Here is an 18,365-nt window from a genome sequence, read left to right on the forward strand (position 1 = left end):
AATTGCATATGCAATAAAGTACTGATATTATTATTATTATTACGATTTAGGTTGAGCTGAACAGGAGATGTACTTAGGTGCATTACTTGACTCCGCCTATTCTCACATTGAATTTTCGAGGTTATTTTTTTCTTTGTAAAATTATCTGTATTGATCTTGTAGGAATGAGATCATTTATTATTATTATTTAACAATATCTAAAGGTTGTTGAAGCATGTTTATTTCCATGATTGAATGACATAACCTACTGTACACAAATGACATAAGAAATGTCAAAAAATAATGCACAGTGCTGCCATTATAACCATTTCAAATCATTCCTATCATCGGAAAAACCTTCATAATGTAACTTATTTGTCAATGCAAAATAAAGACTGATGTGCTATAAAATAAACAATTGGTTTTAACGATTACACTCCCATTAGACAACACTAAAAGGCGAAAAGCTGTTATTATTTTTAACTTTTGATTTCGAACGGAGTATAATGGAATTATCATAGTAATACTAATTCAAAGGTTAATTTGATACCACTGCAGTTCATTCTTTAGGCACAGCCAATCATCATTCAATGGAACTTGTCAGAAACGTGACTATTGCATTGCAATTTCATTGTGAGGTCTATCGATTGGACTGATAGTTTGGTGTGAAGAGTGATTAAGTTTAAGGGATATTCTTTATACACTTCAGGGGGTAAGTGCCAAGAATTTATGACTTAATTTATGTAGGGTGTGATATTAATCCACAAATGTATAGAGGGTTCGATTTAATTTTAATTTGAGCTAAAATCTACCATATTTTATTTCATTAGCAAGCAATTTATGCAAGAGATTTTAAGAGGATATGTTACATTGAAAATCATGAAGAGTTCATCCTGAAATATATTTTCCAGTTGTAGCCTTTATAGTCAAGTAGACAAATACAAAAAGGGTGGGTCTGCTGGAAAAAATTCCGAACTTAATGAAACTTCTACACAGGGCCGTCGCTAGGGAGTAGGCAGGGTAGGCGGTCGCGTAGGGCGGCAAAATTCAAGGGCGGAATTTCAAGCTTGATCAACAAAAATTACATTTGTAGCCATTCGAAGTACCAAATGAGATTCAATTTAGTCAGCAACAACAGGAAGGAATATTAAAAAATTTAATTAACATTAAAAATCATCAAAGGTGTTGCATTATACTTAATACCTACTCATAAATATCCATCCAGAATTGGCGTGATCCTCTAATAGTGCTGTTCAAGAGTTATTGACGCCAAAAAAAAAACATATGCACCCATCAGGCTTGTCGGCGTTCCCTTTACCTTGCCGAATTGTATTGCCACTTGGGCTTCTGGATTATCTTCTTTTCAATTCTCTAATCAGAATGTTGATTCCTCAGAATAGAATGCAAAATATAAGAAAACAATTCCATTTCATCACTTTCAACAGATCCTTTTTAAGAAATATAAGAAGTTTCATTATTTCATACCACATTCCGTTATTTTATAATTTTCTTCATTTTTCATATCAAATTATCTAATGTTGAGAATGGGCGCATTCGAATTAAATCATTCATCCGCATCATCCGATTGTTTTACTCGATAATCTCATACAAAAAAAAAACAAATTTACAAGCTTTTTCTGAAATCGAAACGGAGCTAGGAACATGAAATTGCAGGGTGCACTCTAGAGGGGCAGCAAATAATGGAGGGCGGCATTATCTACTTTTTCTGGGAAATCTGGATAACTGGAAGAACGAATTGAATATTTTTTTCTTATGTAAACGAATTTCACTTTTGATTTTTTTTATCTAATTCACTAATATTCGAGCATTATATGTAGTCAAAACACAGCAGAAGAATCTGAAACTTGAATTCAATTCATATATTTTATCATTTATTCATTAGAATTCAGTTGAGCACGTTTATTGTTTATTGCATTTCACTTATCCTAAATAATCTATTGGATTAAAATTTGAATCAATAAAAAATAATTACACTTATCTAAAATACATTTTTTCATTCCAGTGATACTTTCTATAAAAAAGTATTCCTCAGTTTTTCTCACTGATTTAAAAAAAAAGTTCCTCCCCCCCTCTCGCTCTTTTGCTCAGTACAAAATATTGTTGCCCTGAACCCCGATTATCCAATATTAATTTTTATCATTCTGCAAAGTAAGCTGTTAGGGCGGCAGTTTGGCTAGCGACGTCCCTGCTTCTACAGGTTGTTCGGGGATGTTGTGGGATGACTCTGTCAAGTGATCCAACAGGAAAACCCTGTGCTAACTTGAGGAGGGTCGAAGAACCTCAACATTTCCGGACTTTTTTCAGTTTTTGCTCATAACCTCCGAACTAAGTGTTTTCGATGAAAACGTTCATTTTTAAAGTTGAAGAGCATTAAATCCTCTAAAATTTTGTACTCACAAACTTTTTCGTAAACCTAATATCAATTGAGATACAGCCGATCAAAATTATAGTAAATATATAAATTATATAATATAGACAAAGCAAAAAAAAGTTGGTTCTGCTGGAAAAAATTGCGAAATTAATAAAACTTCTACAGATTGTTCGGGGGTGTTGTGGAAGGACTGTCGAGTTATCCAAAACGAAGATCCTGTGCTAACTCGAGGATGGCTGAAGAACCCCAACATTTTCAGACTTTTTTCGGTTATATACAATCATTAGTTTCCATTAATTCTTGGTTATTATTTATTGATTTCAGCTAGTTGATTTGATTATTGAGGGTTGATATTATTTATGGGTTAATAGGAATTTACAGTACGGTGAAAATATGCCACTATAACATTGAAATATCTACTCTTCACATAAACATAGGCTTTTGGTCGAAGCCTCTTGTTGGTTTTGATGAGAAATCACTATAATTACCATAGAACTGCTGGTAATTGTTAGTTAGAAGATCAAAACCTTAGTTTTTTACCAATTTTTGACATTTTGAGAAAATTTCTCTAATTTTGATTGGCTGCATCTCGATTGAGAAAATATTTAGATGAAATTTTCTGGAAACTGAATTATGGGGAATTCAATTATCTACAACATTGTATCGTTTTGTCCGAAAATGTTGAGGTTTTTCGGCCCTCCTCAAACTAGCACAGGATCCTTATGTTGGATAAGTTGACAGGATCATCCCACAGCATCCCCAAACCACCTGTGGAAGTTTAATTAAGTTTGGAATTTTTTCCACGTGAAATGTACAGGGTGGGCAAATTTCGATGTTTTAGCACTACAACTTTTAAACCAGGGGAGATGTTTTAATTTCAGAGCTCTATCATCAGTATTAGCGGAGATATAAATATTTTTTGATATCGCCATTTTTACAATTTTCGCTTACAACGCGAAAACAAAAGAAGGTGGCCAAAAATGAATACTAACCTTGTTAGTTTCTCAGAAAAAGAGATCGAGAATGGGGTATCATATCTTCTTATTTATTGAACTTGAACTCTAGGAAACATTTTCAATCCCTGAAATATGGCGGAAAAGTCATGCTGCCATGGTGACAATTCTTGACATTAGACCTAGAATGTTACTGCAAAAGATATAGTTTTTGTCTTTTGAAGTCCTTAGGAAATTCGGAATATTTTTCATGAGAGTTTTCTTAACCTAAATGCCAAAATTTCGGAGTTATATTTACATTTACATTGTAATAATAAGTTATTCAATAAGTTATAATAACGGGTGTTTTATTTCGAGGTATATAACAATTTTATTTCGAAAATAATGGTTCTGTGCGGAATACTTATCTCGCACTACGTCCATTTTATTTTGTTTAGCGATGAAGCGCACTTGTGGTTGAATGGCTACGTTAACAAACAAAACTGCCGCATTTCGAGCGAAGCTAATCCTCAAGTGTATGTCGAAACACCGTTACATCCAGAAAAACTGACTGTTTGGTGCGCTTTATGGGCTGGTGGAATCATTGGTCCGTACTTGTTCAAAAACGATGATGGCCAGAACGTTACAGTCAATGGTGATCGGTATAGAGCCATGATTACTAACTTTTTCATTCCTGAATTGAACAACCATGATGTCCACGAGCTGTGTTTCCAACAAGACGGCGCAACATGTCACACAGCTCGTGCCACAATCGATTTATTGAAAAACACGTTTGGTGACCGCCTAATTTCACGTTTTGGACCTGTGAATTGGCCTCCAAGATCTTGTGATTTAACACCTATAGACTACTTTCTGTGGGGCTATGTAAAGTCATTGGTCTATGCGGATAAACCACAAACCCTTGACCATTTGGAAGACAACATTCGCCGTGTTATGGCCGATATACGGCCACAAATGTTGGAACAAGTCATCGAAAATGGTGGGACGTCGAGATTGGACTATGCCAGAAATCATATTTGAAATGTAATGCCACAAGATTATCTTGCGGATTAATAAAATTCATGTCAATCGAATAATCCATCGTTGTGTTATTACATTTTAAAGTTCTATAGCAATAAAACAACACCCTTTACATTCAGATGGCTGTGATTCCACTTTGGCATATCTTCCATTTTATAGCAAAGGCAAAGCACAAAGCAATTCTTTCAATGATACACACAAAAATTGTCAACATTCAATATCTCATTTGTGTGTCATGAAATGCATACGATTCAAAATGTACGTCCATTGTATCAAAAACATTTTGTTCAATCACATTTTCAATGCTGGCTATTTTCTTACTGATCGATCAGAATGTTTCAAATGAAGAAGAACATAAAGAATTTTTGGAGATACTCAAATCTTTCCATACTCACATTACACTAGATACTATATCGAGAGGTTAAGAAAGGGTTCAACCTAGAGTAATGCGGGGAGTTAATGAAATAAACACACAGATATTTCGATATTATAAAAAAAAAGAATTTTTTTTGAATTAGCTAATCAGTATTGAAGATAGGAAATCTTTTTACTTTTCAAGCACTTACTTCAAAATGAAGTGGCCTTGGAAATAACAATATCAAATCAACAAGATTTCAGTTATTGAGTTAAAGTTGGCTCACAAAATAATTATTGGTTTCAATTTCCAACATCGTAAATATTTGTATTTAATTACTTTCGAAAGTACCTAATTATTTTCCTACCCATTTTATAGCTTAATTATGGCTGATTTTGAGAAGATCATTAAGATCCCTTGGACAATACTTTGCATCATTTTCACCGAACTAAAAAAAATTGTTGCTTGGAAACGTATGAATTCAAAGCCAGGAATATCTAACACTTTTGCTTGTTTAAATGGAAAAACTGCCATCATAACTGGTGGAAATTCAGGTGATGTATAATGAACGATTTGTTAAAGTTGAAACATGTAGGTATACCTTTGTTTTTTGTTCGAATATCTCTTCAAACTTTTTTTACTTGTTTTTTTAATGGAAGTAGGTTCTAGTAATTATCATTAATCATTTGCTATATCGAAAGATCAGTGGAACTGTTCGATTCCTTTATTGAAATTTGATTATTTTTATAAAAGCATTAAATTCAAAATTACTTGAAAGAAATAGTCATGAGTAGATAATAATTGATACTACTCATTCGAGTCATTCTGAATAAGCGAAAAAAGTTTGCACCGACTTATTTCATTGAAAAAATTACTTACTTTAGGCTTCATAGTTTTTTCAACCGTAGAGTACAGTACATGATAGTGATTAAAACTTGTGTCATACCTTTTATGTTTTACAACCAAAAATTGGAAATTAACAATCAGGGCCGGCGTTCGGGGTGAAACAGTGAAGTCACTCAAACTTGTATATTTATTGGTTGCAGGTATTGGTTACACAACATCCCTCTTGCTAGCTTCCAGAGGCTGCAGAGTCATCATAGCATGTAGAAGGAACGCTGTGAAAGAAAGGGATGAAATAATGAAACAGACAAACAATCCTAATGTAATAATAAAACATTTGGATTTGAGTAAATTCGCATCAGTTCGAAAATTTGCAGAAGAGATTAAAGCAGAGGAGCCAAAGATAGACTTTCTGATCAACAATGCAGGTGTTGGTCACGTTCATCAGAATAGGACAAGTGATGATGGTCAAGACATTATCTTGCAGACCAATAGTTTTGGACATTTCTTGCTCACACATCTGCTGATAGGTGAGGTAACTAAGAAATTCTGGGTACTTTTGAATATAAGTAATCTTAATGTTTACACAATTGTCTAACTCATTTTTTCCGACCATTTTTTTATACGTTTTACAGTTTTAGGCCAATTTTAAATTTCAGTATTTGTTGTACAAAATTAATCAAAATAAAAAAATTTAAAAATAAAGTTCAGTAAAGAAGCCTCATAGAATATCGACCACATCCTGAAAACGCCTTTGCATACTTTGGATCAGATTATTCAAATTGATCAAGGCTACTACCTTGATCAAGTTCTCACCAAAGTTGTTGTAAAAGCCGTCTGAGTTCTTGAAGTGTGTGCGGAGATAGTTGATGAGTATCCAAAGCTCTTTGTAGCTGGTCCCAAGCGTGTTCAATGGAATTGAGGTCTGGTGACCAAGGAGACAGGCAAACAGCCAAAAAGCATGGATTTCCAGAGCTTCATCGCCAATTTTCGCACGTTGGTGTAGCACATTATCGTCTTAAAATGAGGCTCAATAGCACCATGAAACAAAGGAATAATATTGACACACTCACTCTATGTAAATTTGCGCATTCATGGTAGCATCAAGCAGCAACAGTTCTGTAATTTTCTATCGAAAAATTGCCTCCCCAAACAGACTAATACCTAAACTGATCTACATCAGAGGACTATCCGAAAACCGTCCATATCTCGATTAATTTATGAACAATGCTGACCTTCATTGATCGTTTGAATTCACGAGCTCATTGGCCCATCCCAAATAAAGTCGCATATGATTTTGAGTTAGTGACATCCATCTCAACAGTCTTTGAGAATGTGGACTAACGCCTCGATGCTTTCGACGAACTGTTTCAATTGAAACCAAAACACAAGTTACGTCCAAAAGAAGCTGTTGCATGATTCGACAAGTACTCAAAGGATCTCTACGAGTAGATGACCCAGTCAGAAACCTTCTGGAGTAGTGGTAGAACTTGAGCGTCCACTTATCTGTCTTTGTCACGTTTTCAGTTTTTCGATTTCGATGAACCAGCCAGCAAACTACGTTTTCACTAAATTGAAAGAAATTCGAAACATAACTCCTAATAGGTCAACAGTGCTATCACATTTACTTCCGCCTCATATTCATAGACAAGTTGCAGTCAAGAAATCTTGGCATAAATTTAATTTCTACCCGAACTTATTTCCAATTGTATCTTACCTCCCAGATACTAGAACTGCCAGATTAAAATCACGCAAACCTTAACATTAATGCTTTCATGGGCGCCCGCAGAAATTTTTCTCAGGGGGGGCAAAATGAAAATTATTGAAAAACGATAAGGCGTCCATTATTGTCGTAGGCGACATCAGTATTCCGTTTTTTCTATTTCTATATTCATAAGAGGGGGCAGGGCTGTGTAGAATTAAAAAAAAGATTCAATATCTAGTAATTTTGAATTCTTTGGCAGAAAATTGAACAAAGAAAAAAGCATTACATGTTCTTTCGAGAATTTCGTTTCAAGGGCAGAAATCAAATGATCTAAATATGGAATGAATATAGATTATTTGAAGTGATCTTCAGCTGAATCTGCTTCATAATTAGATCTGTACATTTGTCTACCGCAAATTCGTGGTTTTCCAATCTCTATATCGAGACTGAGCAATAGATGATGCTTTGGAAAAATTTCTGTGAAGCATACATCATCGGAGCGATGTTTTCCACATATTTCAATAATTATATTCATATCAAGGTGAACATCCACAAAATTAATAGGAACACCTTGTAGTGTATTTGCTATTGGTTTCAATATTTACTTGCTACCGTCAAACAAACCACAAAAGTGAAAGAGTTTATTGCAGCCCATAACTGAGCAGCTCCTTTTGTTGTTGAAGAATTCATTGAAATTTCTCCAGATTTTATAGCAGGAAGAGTTTTGAATGTAGTTTTCAGAGAAAACTCGCAAAGATTCATATTCAGCTGACCAACAAGTTTCACAAAACAAAGGAATATTTGGAATCAGATTTCTTCTTAAAGTACTCTCTCGAGAAAAGACTATAATGTCCTTAACGGTGCCAATGATATTACGAATTTCAGTAATTTTACAGATGTCATTTATTACTAAATTCAACCTATGGGAGGCACAATGGAAATAAATTACTTTCTTCTTCTTTTGTCTTATGATCTTTTGAACCCCGTGAATTCCACCAGCCATTGTTGAGCATCCATCATAACCTTGTGCTACAAGTTTGTCCAAATTCAAACCAAATTTTTCTATAAACTCAAGGATTGAAGCAGCTATGCAATCAGCATTCAATTTGTTCAATTGTACGAATTCAAGAAACTCTTCATTATTCACTGTAAAATTTTCATTTTGCTCTTGTACATATCGTATTCCAATAGATAACTGCTCATGTCCAGAAATATCAGCAGACTCGTCATCCATTACATTGAAATATTTCGAAGAATTTGCTTCTTCTACAATATTATTACATGCCCAGCTATTGAAATGATCTCAGTTTGAATTTTGTGAGAAGTATATTTCGAGTTACCAGCTGCGTTGAATAAATGGATCTCTAACTCTTTGTCATCAGCGTCTACTCCGAATTTCGAAAGATCACTAAAATTGCCAGAGTTTGGTTTCTCTCTCGTATAGGCATATCGTGAGTTCCGCAAAAAACTATTGTTGTTATAATCAGTTATTTTTTTTTCTATTTTCTCCAACACTTTTTTCTTACTTTCATATATTAAAGACAATATGAGAGCATATATAAGATGAAGTTATGAAAAAATTGACACGCATGGAGTGCGTTCGATTCCATGATTTTTCTTCCCCAAAAAGTGCTCAATTCAAAAAATACCTCTGCCGATTATGGATTACATATATGTAAAGTAATTCCATTCAAAATCGGAAAATTGTTGTGAATCCATCACTTTCCTTTTTTCCTTGCCCTTTGGATTGAGAAAGTAATATTGAGGGAGTTGTGCTGAAAAATGAGGCATACAAAATCTCAGGGGGGGCCATGGCCCCCCCTGGCCCCCCCCTGCGGGCGCCCATGAATGCTTTCCTTCAATCTAATGAAAGTGACTAGGAAATTTTGGCCTTCCGAATGTAGTTCTTGTAATGTCTTCAAAAAGGTCTAATCGTTGATCCTCTAGAGAAAGTTCCAGGTTTCAATTCTCCTGGTATAATTCGACGTATTTTAAATCCACTTAAGACTAGCCATGTTCGTTGCAATAGTATGCTCTTCAAATGGTATTCTATTGAAAGAAATTGAAATCATTGACCATTTGGTTAATACTTGTCCAATTTATAAATGTCATGGTGGTTTCTAAGCTACCCATTCAGTTTCAGATTATATTTTCAGAATGGGTCGCTTACTTCAAATCAATATAATGGAAACTTATATTTATTACTCCTTTCTGGTACTTTTTCTTATTTCAGATTGATATTATTATTTTTTTTATATTGTCGTCAGGAGGAAAGATGAAAGGATTTGGTTTGAATGAAGAGGAGGCCCTTCAATATAAATATGTCAGCTTATTCAGTGCACAAATACACAAACCAATCACTACATCTATACGGGGAGACAGTTCTTGCTGAGGTTTTCATCTGTAGATACTCTTGTATCATACGTTGAAATGTATTATTTTACATTTACGTTTACATTTCCTCTGCTAATACTGAGATTTCATTTACATATGCTTTCTTATTTAGAGTTAATAATATTTTTGTATTGCTCTCAAATGTATACGCATCGATCATACCAAGAGAATAGACTTATTGGTTTCATTCCCACTAAGTTTATGTCTAGGCATTGCATTGCTGCAGAACAAATTTTCAGAGTGTGATTGAAAATTGATTGTCAAGAAAGTAACTGAAACAATAACAGATCCAAAAATCTTAGAAACACAAACGACAAGAACTAGCCTGGAACTGAAAAAGTTATCAAAGGAGGAGCAAACCATTCAGATCCAAGAGAGTAAATATTCAATTTCTCGTAAATAAACATTTGGCGAAAAACAATTGACAACTTTTGAAACAGTCACAAAATTTCTGATTTTCCTTAACTTTCTGTATGAATGAAGAGAAGTTCATAATTCATCCACTGGTGATCTGATCAATTTTCCACTTTGAAACGTTATTAAAGGCCCTCAGACCCTCATTCTTGTTCAGTACCTTTTCTCATATATTATATGAAGAATATCTATGTATATTTCTTTACCATGAGATTTTTTTTAGCAAAATTAATGTTTTTTTTTTCTATACAGATCTCTTGAAGAAATCCGATGGTGCAAGAATTGTTTTCTTGACCTCATTTCTAGCATACTTCAACTGCTTGAGTTTTTCCGGTTTAAAACCGTGGAAAAAAGTGTATTTTGGAAGTCGTTTATTGGTCTATGCCAATTCTAAGGCATTGAACACAATGGCTGCTCAAGAGATGAACAAAAAATTGGAAAAATTTGGAATCAAAGTTTTTTCAATCGATCCAGGTGTAGTCCAAACACCTATTTTTGACAGCCTTGATGTACCAGGGGCAGAAGAAGCTTTCTTTAGGAGATTATTTGGGATATTGACAAATATTTTTTCTACGGTGAGTTCTATTCAGTTTGATAGGTTCCAAGCGAAACTCCAATTGGTTGAAAACTTGAACAACTTCCATTGGATTTGGACATCTACGCATTCTTGTATTAGAGAAATTTTATTCAATTCTTCTATTATTTGAACTTTCCTCTCAGTTTCTGAATCTGATGATATGTTCTTTGCACAATTTCTCTACCTTTTTATTCATATGGATCTTCATGTTTCATTTTATCTTTATACCTCCAATTTCAATTTCTGCTATGTATCTAAGCTATCTTGAAATTTATCACACTATTCTTTAGTTTTCATAAAAACTGTTTCATTTTCTTCGATAACTTCAAAATATTGTTATACTATGAAGATATGCATTAAGAGTACCAAGCTGACAGTGTACACTGGAAAGCCTCTGTTCTGAAAGTATAACATAAAATATAACAACAACGTAGGTATATCATTGTTGATGTGTTATTTGTCTTATAATGCCTTTGGTATCATTTCACATGCTTCTTTATCTATTTATATCTGAATACATGTCTTGAAACAGTAACATCAACATCCCTTACCCATTGGGCATACAAACTCTTATGCCATACCAGTTGATTACTACATCCACAAATTTTGTATTTCGATTTAATTCAATTTTATTATAGTGAAAAAATGCTTAAATTTAAAATTTGAACATTGAAGAATTATATTACTGTATTATCCTTGATTTTTAGGATTCAAGACTGGCAGCAGAATCTATCCTTCACGCTATATCGAGTAAGACTATAGAAGGTGGCCTTAATATCTTCCGATGCAAACCATTTCATAAGCCTAGAAACTGCGATAACATAGGATTCTGTGAAGATATTTGGAATAAAACTGAACGAATAGTTGGACTACAACCCGAAGAGAAGCTGTGAACACAAAACATTTCGCTCAATTTGTATATATTTCTTTCGATAATGAGAGATTTTAGTTGTGTGTGTTTGTGACTTGAATTTGAAAACGTTGGATGAGTTTCATTGATGCCTTCCTTTCAAATATTAGAAGAAAAAAAGATGTTCGAATCATAATATTTGAAGAATAGAGTGCCATCTCCTATAATGAGAATAAATATAAAAAAATTCGCTGGTTGAAATCTCAATGATGAGTAATATGTATTCTGTTCAAATCCATTGGAGCAGAGGTTATTTCAATTTTTATGAATGCATATCGTTAACGAAACATGATTTTTATTAATTAAAATTGTCGATTTTTCCCGCAAAAACCTATTATTACCAGAACTAAACAAGAATAATATAGAAAAACTCGATATTTCAATCATAACAGATCCGAATATGTTGATATTTTCCAGTTGATAAAGAATAGCACTTTTCTAGCGTGCTGCAAAATTTGATGACCCCATCATCAGAACAATAGAGAACTGATTAAGATGAAAGTAGCAGATACAACAAATAGAAGACACCAAGAAGTTTGTCACTATAGATCAAAGGGTCTTTTAAATTTTTTTTAACTTCCAGAGTTTCACCAAACAGACTTCTGGAGGAAAAAAGCGGACACAAAAATATCAAACTTGAAAAATGTATCTAAAAATGCTTATGTTATTTAAATATCTTGTGAAGTGCAGGTGGTATGAGGAGAAAATCAAATTTTAACTCCCTATAAATCGATAACAAATCGTTTGCGAACCCACGTTTATGAAACTTTCTTTCTTAAAATCATCAAGGAAATCTTTAATTTTCGTCTTCTTCCATCCAGTATAAGAAAAATAACTATTCGAATGTTCAAATCAAATTTTAAGAGGATCTGATCATCAGAACTCTCCATCTTGATAAGTAAACAGTCAACAATGACATGATTTTATTTATATTACTTTTAAACTACACATATACAGGGTGAATCTTTCAACCAAAGATTGATGGGGTCAAATGAAACACTTTTTTCCTTTACTATTTTTTTTCTATTTCACTATCGTGATGAGTTCATTACAGTTCTAAAAAGAGTGCTGTAATGAACTCATTACAGCATTTTTTCAGTTATATTTTTCGTTTTGTGTCTATCTATGACTTCCAATCCTATCAAAATTAAACACACGTCAATTGTCAAGATAATATAATTTGGATATAGTGAAATGATTTGCAACATTATTCACAATTTCTCTTGATTCTGGTTGTGTTAAATCGATTTCGTCAGACATAATTCACGAATTTAATGCGTATTTGTAAATTATTTCAAAATTCGTACGATTCACGTACAATTTACATTCAAATTCCGTAATCTGTCAATTTCCACAACAGTCACACCAACTGCCAAGATACAATACAAAAGTCACTAGGACATAAAATCTGAATTTTTCATTGTATTTCGACAATATTTCACAAAACTTGACTGAAATAGAGAAAATATTGTCTAATACTCATTGCAGAAGGCAATTCCAACACTCTTGCGTTCGAAAACTCGCTCCTTCGTCGCTCGTTATCGGATTTCGAATTCGTGTTGGAATAGGAGCGCATTCTGCAACTTGTTTTAGAATATACTATTCTGATTCTATTTTCTTTCTCTCTTAGTATAGCGGGCTTTTTGGAGTTGACCGGACTTTGACGGAATTTTATGTTTAGAAAAAATTCATCACATCAATGAAAACTATACTCATTCTCTTCGGTTCCATTCCATTTCCGAGTTTTAACTAAAAATTCAATTTTTCATGGATTTTGAACAGCCTGTATATTTTCTCAAAAGAGTCGAAACCGAAAAATGTTAAAGGAAAAATGTGTTTCTCTTGACCTCAGGAATCTTCGGTTGAATTATATGTACAAGTCAAAGACTCATCCTGTATATACGGTTCTGTAGTTTCCAATGGCACATGAATGAACGAACGCTCAAAAGGTTGTGTACGTGCTTTATTTTATTGAATTGTTTTATTTCGTAGGGTCGTGTAGTCGTAGGGGTGACATTTATTTATAGGTTTTTTATTGAAGATATTCTATGATGTCGAGGATCTTTCGGCTTATTATTGAATTATTCATAGAAAAAATAATGCTATTCATCAAGGTGAATTCAGGAAATTCAAGGAAAACTAGTTCGGTAACTTATATTTTACATTTAGGTAATAAAAAAATAAAAAAATGGGTTCATTATGATGATCCCAAGCTCGGATGGGGATATCTTGGTTATGCTTCCAAGACTACGGCCTAACCGAATATTCACGGTTCCAAGGTCATGCTCAGTATTTGATGGGACGAGCTCATCGTAGTGTATTATGAGTTGCTAAAACTGATTGAAACAATCACAGGCGATCATAATCAATCGCAATTGATGCGTTTGAGCCGAGCATTGAAAAACAAACTGCAGCAATACAATGAGAGATATGATAAAGTGATTTTACATCATGACAATGCTCGACCCCATGTTGCGAAAGTGGTCAAGACATACATGGAAACGGGAATGTCCTACCCCACCCGCTATATTCTCGAGACGTTGCTCTCTCGGACTATCACTTGTTTCGATTAATGGCACACGGCCTGGCTGATCAGCACTTCCGATCTTATGAAGAAGAAAATTGGACCGATTCGTGGATCGCTTTAAAAGATGACCAGTTTTTTCAACGCGGGATTCATACGCTGCGCGAAAGATGGGAGAAAGTAGTGGCCAGCGATGGACGATACTTTGAATCATGAGTGTAGTACCAGTTTTTCACATTAAAGCCTCGAATTTCGGAAAAAAAAATGGCGGAAGCATAATTGTACGCTTATGTAACTTGCTCATAAAAACAGTTGAGGAAAGTTCAGATATATTTATTTTCAATTGAAAACCTAAATATCCATATTTCCATATTTTATTTTTATTTTACGAATCAAAAATCTAGATAGGTAGGTTTGTCCTGCCGTTCACTTAGATATGGAGTTAACTAGGGGTTCCGTAAATACCGGGTGTTTCATTTAGAGTGATAGAACTTTATATAGGGATAACTGTGATTTGACAGAAAGTAGAAACCATATTGTTTCGACATTTCTGTTCAGTAAGCATTGACAAATTATCATGGAAAGACTCACACTTCATCTCGGTTCATCTTTTTCATCGTATTTTCCACAAAGAAGGAACAGGCAGCAGCCTAATAGCAAAATTGTCATCATCATTGTTAATTTTTCTGCATTTTTCCTTCTGAAACTGAACAAGGAAGTCTATGGGACCAACTCAATCCTATGACTAGTTTTCGAGACAGGGGTCGAAAATAAAAAATATCATTTCTTTGAAGTAAAATTTCTCGTAGTAAAAAATCTTGAATGAAACACTTTTGCAGGACAAATATGGTTTATTCATAAGGTAATAAGTTCAGACTGGTTTTTAATAAAAATTATTGTTAGCTACGGGGTGAGTCAAACATTATTCAAAATGAAAGTCGTTGGTAATTCTTTACTTTAACGCCCCCTCGTATTTTTCACTTTTTTATTATTTTTCATTGAAAATGTGCATTTTACAATGATTCTTGATGGTTTTCGATCGTCAACGTGTCTCTTACTTCTTGACAACGCCCCTCTTGATATATTTCCTTGTGTATTTCAAAAACTGGTCACAGAAAAGCCAATGCTGTTCAACATTATAATAGTGTACTCAAACTAAGAGTAAAATTTAAAAATTCCACGGATGAATTTTTCAGTTACGGGCTGCATTGTTAACTAAACTAGTTGTTAATATTATTATCATCCGAGAAAACAAGAATTCCCTTTACATTTTGCAATTTGCAGACGACACAACTCTGGTATCCCATGCAAAAACATTAAAAACTTGCATACAGAAGCTTCAAGAACTCCTTGATGAACTCTCCAACTGGTTCAGGAAGTGGAGAATGAAGATGAATCCAGACAAGTCGCAGTTTATAATTTTCGACCACAAAATCTCTCCTCCATCGCCAACTATAAAGATCAATCGAAAAAGCATAAAACCTGTACCTGCAATCAAAAACCTTAGAATGAACATTGATAATAAATTGAACTTCAACCTACACGCCAAGTTGATGAAGAGACTAACCATATCAAGAGCCAAATATTTTTCCAAATTAGTTTACAGAAAGCAAGGCATTAACATCAAAAGTGCATCAATAATATATAAAACAATCTGTAGACCTTTATTAGAATACGCACACCCAGTGTTTTCCAACTGCAAGCCTCCAGCAATTAAAAATCTCACAGTAGCAGAAAGGACCGCATTGAGAACCATAACCCGAATGAGACATCCTAGAAATCCACTTCATAATCCTTCAAACAGTCTACTTTATCTTGATACCAGAATAGAACCTATTGAGATAAGAATGAACAGACTGAATAAGGGATTCCTTAATAGGTTACTTCAGTTGGATGAAGTGATTTCCCAATACCAGGAAGACAGAAGGAGAACATCTAAGACTAAGAGGAAACATCCAGAATTCCCACTTATAGCAACAATCAAAAGTTTGATATGAAAAAATGAAATATATAACTTAATAACCTTTTACCTTAAACGAAAAGCTCATAAATGAAAATTCACTTCTGAAAAAATTAATATCAGAGATGGAAGACAAGAACAAGTTACTTATATTCAAACTAAATGTGCTAGAGAAAGACAACAATAATGAGGTATGTCGAGGTATATTGGAGCCAAATCACAATAACAAAAAAAAACGAGAAATAACAACAACGTTAAAGGAATATTCCAATCTCAGTTCGATCAGATGGTGAATTTGAAACTGATAAGGTAAAGGTGTCAACGCCGGAAAACAGCTGTAGGGGTCAACAACTTCTTCACACGCAAGTGAAAACAAATAACAACAAATCTGCATGTAACGTTTTAAATAAATATAGCGATATTTTGAAGCAGGGTTTACACTCTGAACAAAAAAGAAAAACAAGAATTCATCGAGAAAAAATCATAAAGGGCACGCGAACAATTAATAACGAAAACAGTTTTGTTGGTGTTAAACCGAAGGTATGGATTCACCTTGGGAAGGTGAAATTAAAAACTTCCGAAGAAGAAATAAAAAGTCACCTGAAACTCATTTTTCCTGGACGATCCTTTATTGTCGAAGCAATGCAAACTCGAAATGGGGCACATAGCATGGCCTTCAAAATAGGAGGGGATATGGACTTGAAAGATGAACTTTATAATAGTGAGAATTGGCCAAGTGGGGTGACTATTCGTCGATTTACATTTTTTCGAAAAAATCCAGTCTCTGAAACCCCAGAAAGGTAAAATAAATTACCTTACTTTGTCAAACCTGAACATCCAGTCCCTAGCAAATAAAATAGATATGTTTAGCAACTTTCTGAATGAACGACAAGTTGATATAGCTAGCCTGACGGAACACTGGTTATCATATGATATTCTCCAAAAAATAAATTTAAATAATTACAAAGTAGTAAACGCCTACTGCAGAGAAACGTCACGGCATGGGGGTGCTGCAGTCATCATAAAAAAAGGATTTATCAGGTGTAGGGCTCGATGAGCTACGTAATCTATCTGTTGAGAGAGTAATTGAACTCGCAGCGGTAAGAATTAAAAAATATAACCTTGTTGCTGTCTCGTTATATAGACCACCATCGGCTGATCCGGTGGTATTTATGGCGGTATTGAATGATCTGCTCGAGAGATGCTATGATACATACAGGAATGATAAAATAGTGATATCAGGATTCAGGAGACTTCAATATTGATTTCGCAAAGCCATCGAAATTAAGAGACGAGTTACTTGAACTCTTTTATTCATACAACTTGGACTATACATTCCATGAATCATCTCGCCAGGGTACATACACGGACACATGCATTGATAATGTAGTTACAAATATATGCCAGGATACTCTCCGCAACATAACCTACGAACCACATCTATCAGATGATCACGCACAGATTGTAAAGATTCCACTATCCCATACAATAACTGGAAGAAGAAGATTTAAATTTATAAGGAAAATTAACGAAAAGAATTCTAATCAATTTATAAAACATTTAAAAGCTGAAAACTGGAGCAGACTGTATGCTGAAAATGCTGAGGTACAATTTAAAAATTTCCATGATAGGTTGGTTGAAATATTTGGATACTGCTTCCCTGGGGAGAAAATTGAAATAAAACAGAAGGAAAATGTGAAGAGCAGTAAACATATCGAATTGTTGAAGAACAAAGTTGATGCTGCACACGCGATTGCTAGGGTGAAAAAAGACGAGGCTAGTGCAAGACTTTACGCTAGACTGAAAAAATTATTGAAGGAAAGTATTGTTCAATCGATAAAAGAAAAAAATGCTGAAAAAATAAACAGAGGGGCCAATAAAATACAAGCGATGTGGAAGATCATCAATCAGGAATCAAGAAAGAAAGGAGACATATCCACTTCATCAGAGGAGACTGATCTCACGGCGGATTGTTTCGGTAGCCATTTCATTGCTGCTGCACATAGTCAGGCTAGACCGTCACCTCGAGCATCGCTGGATCTACTGAACAACAGTAAGTTGCATGTTTCTGAATCATTGTATGTGTTTCCTGTCACCGAAGATGAAATATTGAAACTTGCAGATAATTTAAAAAATTAAGATTCCAAGGATATTTATGGCATGTCCACCTCTTTGTTAAAAAGAATTGTACCCTACATTGAAGAGCCTTTGAGTAGGGTCTTCAATGATTGCATTGATCAGGGCATTTTTCCAAGTGAGCTTAAGTTGGCACTTATTACACCTGTTTTTAAAAAAGGTGACATCCGAATGTGTTCTAGCTATAGGCCAATATCTGTCTT

The 18,365-nt window shown here is 34.2% G+C and overlaps 1 protein-coding gene across 2 annotated transcripts in view; it reads left to right on the forward strand.

Annotated features, from left to right (window-relative positions):
* Window positions 1–533: 533 nt before the first annotated feature.
* The window catches only part of LOC123680060 (retinol dehydrogenase 12-like), a 28,395-nt gene continuing 10,563 nt past the window's right edge, over window positions 534–18,365 (forward strand). Inside the window, exons 1-5 of one of the 2 annotated variants that reach the window (XM_045617718.1) lie at window positions 534–691; window positions 5,078–5,253; window positions 5,746–6,072; window positions 10,308–10,630; window positions 11,340–11,615. In XM_045617718.1, the coding sequence (XP_045473674.1) occupies window positions 5,085–5,253; window positions 5,746–6,072; window positions 10,308–10,630; window positions 11,340–11,525 (1,005 nt within the window). In that variant the 5' untranslated portion in view covers window positions 534–691; window positions 5,078–5,084 and the 3' untranslated portion in view covers window positions 11,526–11,615. Of the gene's footprint in view, window positions 692–5,077; window positions 5,254–5,745; window positions 6,073–10,307; window positions 10,631–11,339; window positions 11,616–18,365 lie in introns of those variants that run through there. The other variant, XM_045617722.1, reaches the window with a different exon arrangement.

This window comes from Harmonia axyridis, chromosome 5, assembly GCF_914767665.1.
Source record: "Harmonia axyridis chromosome 5, icHarAxyr1.1, whole genome shotgun sequence".
Taxonomy (NCBI): Eukaryota; Metazoa; Arthropoda; class Insecta; order Coleoptera; family Coccinellidae; genus Harmonia; species Harmonia axyridis.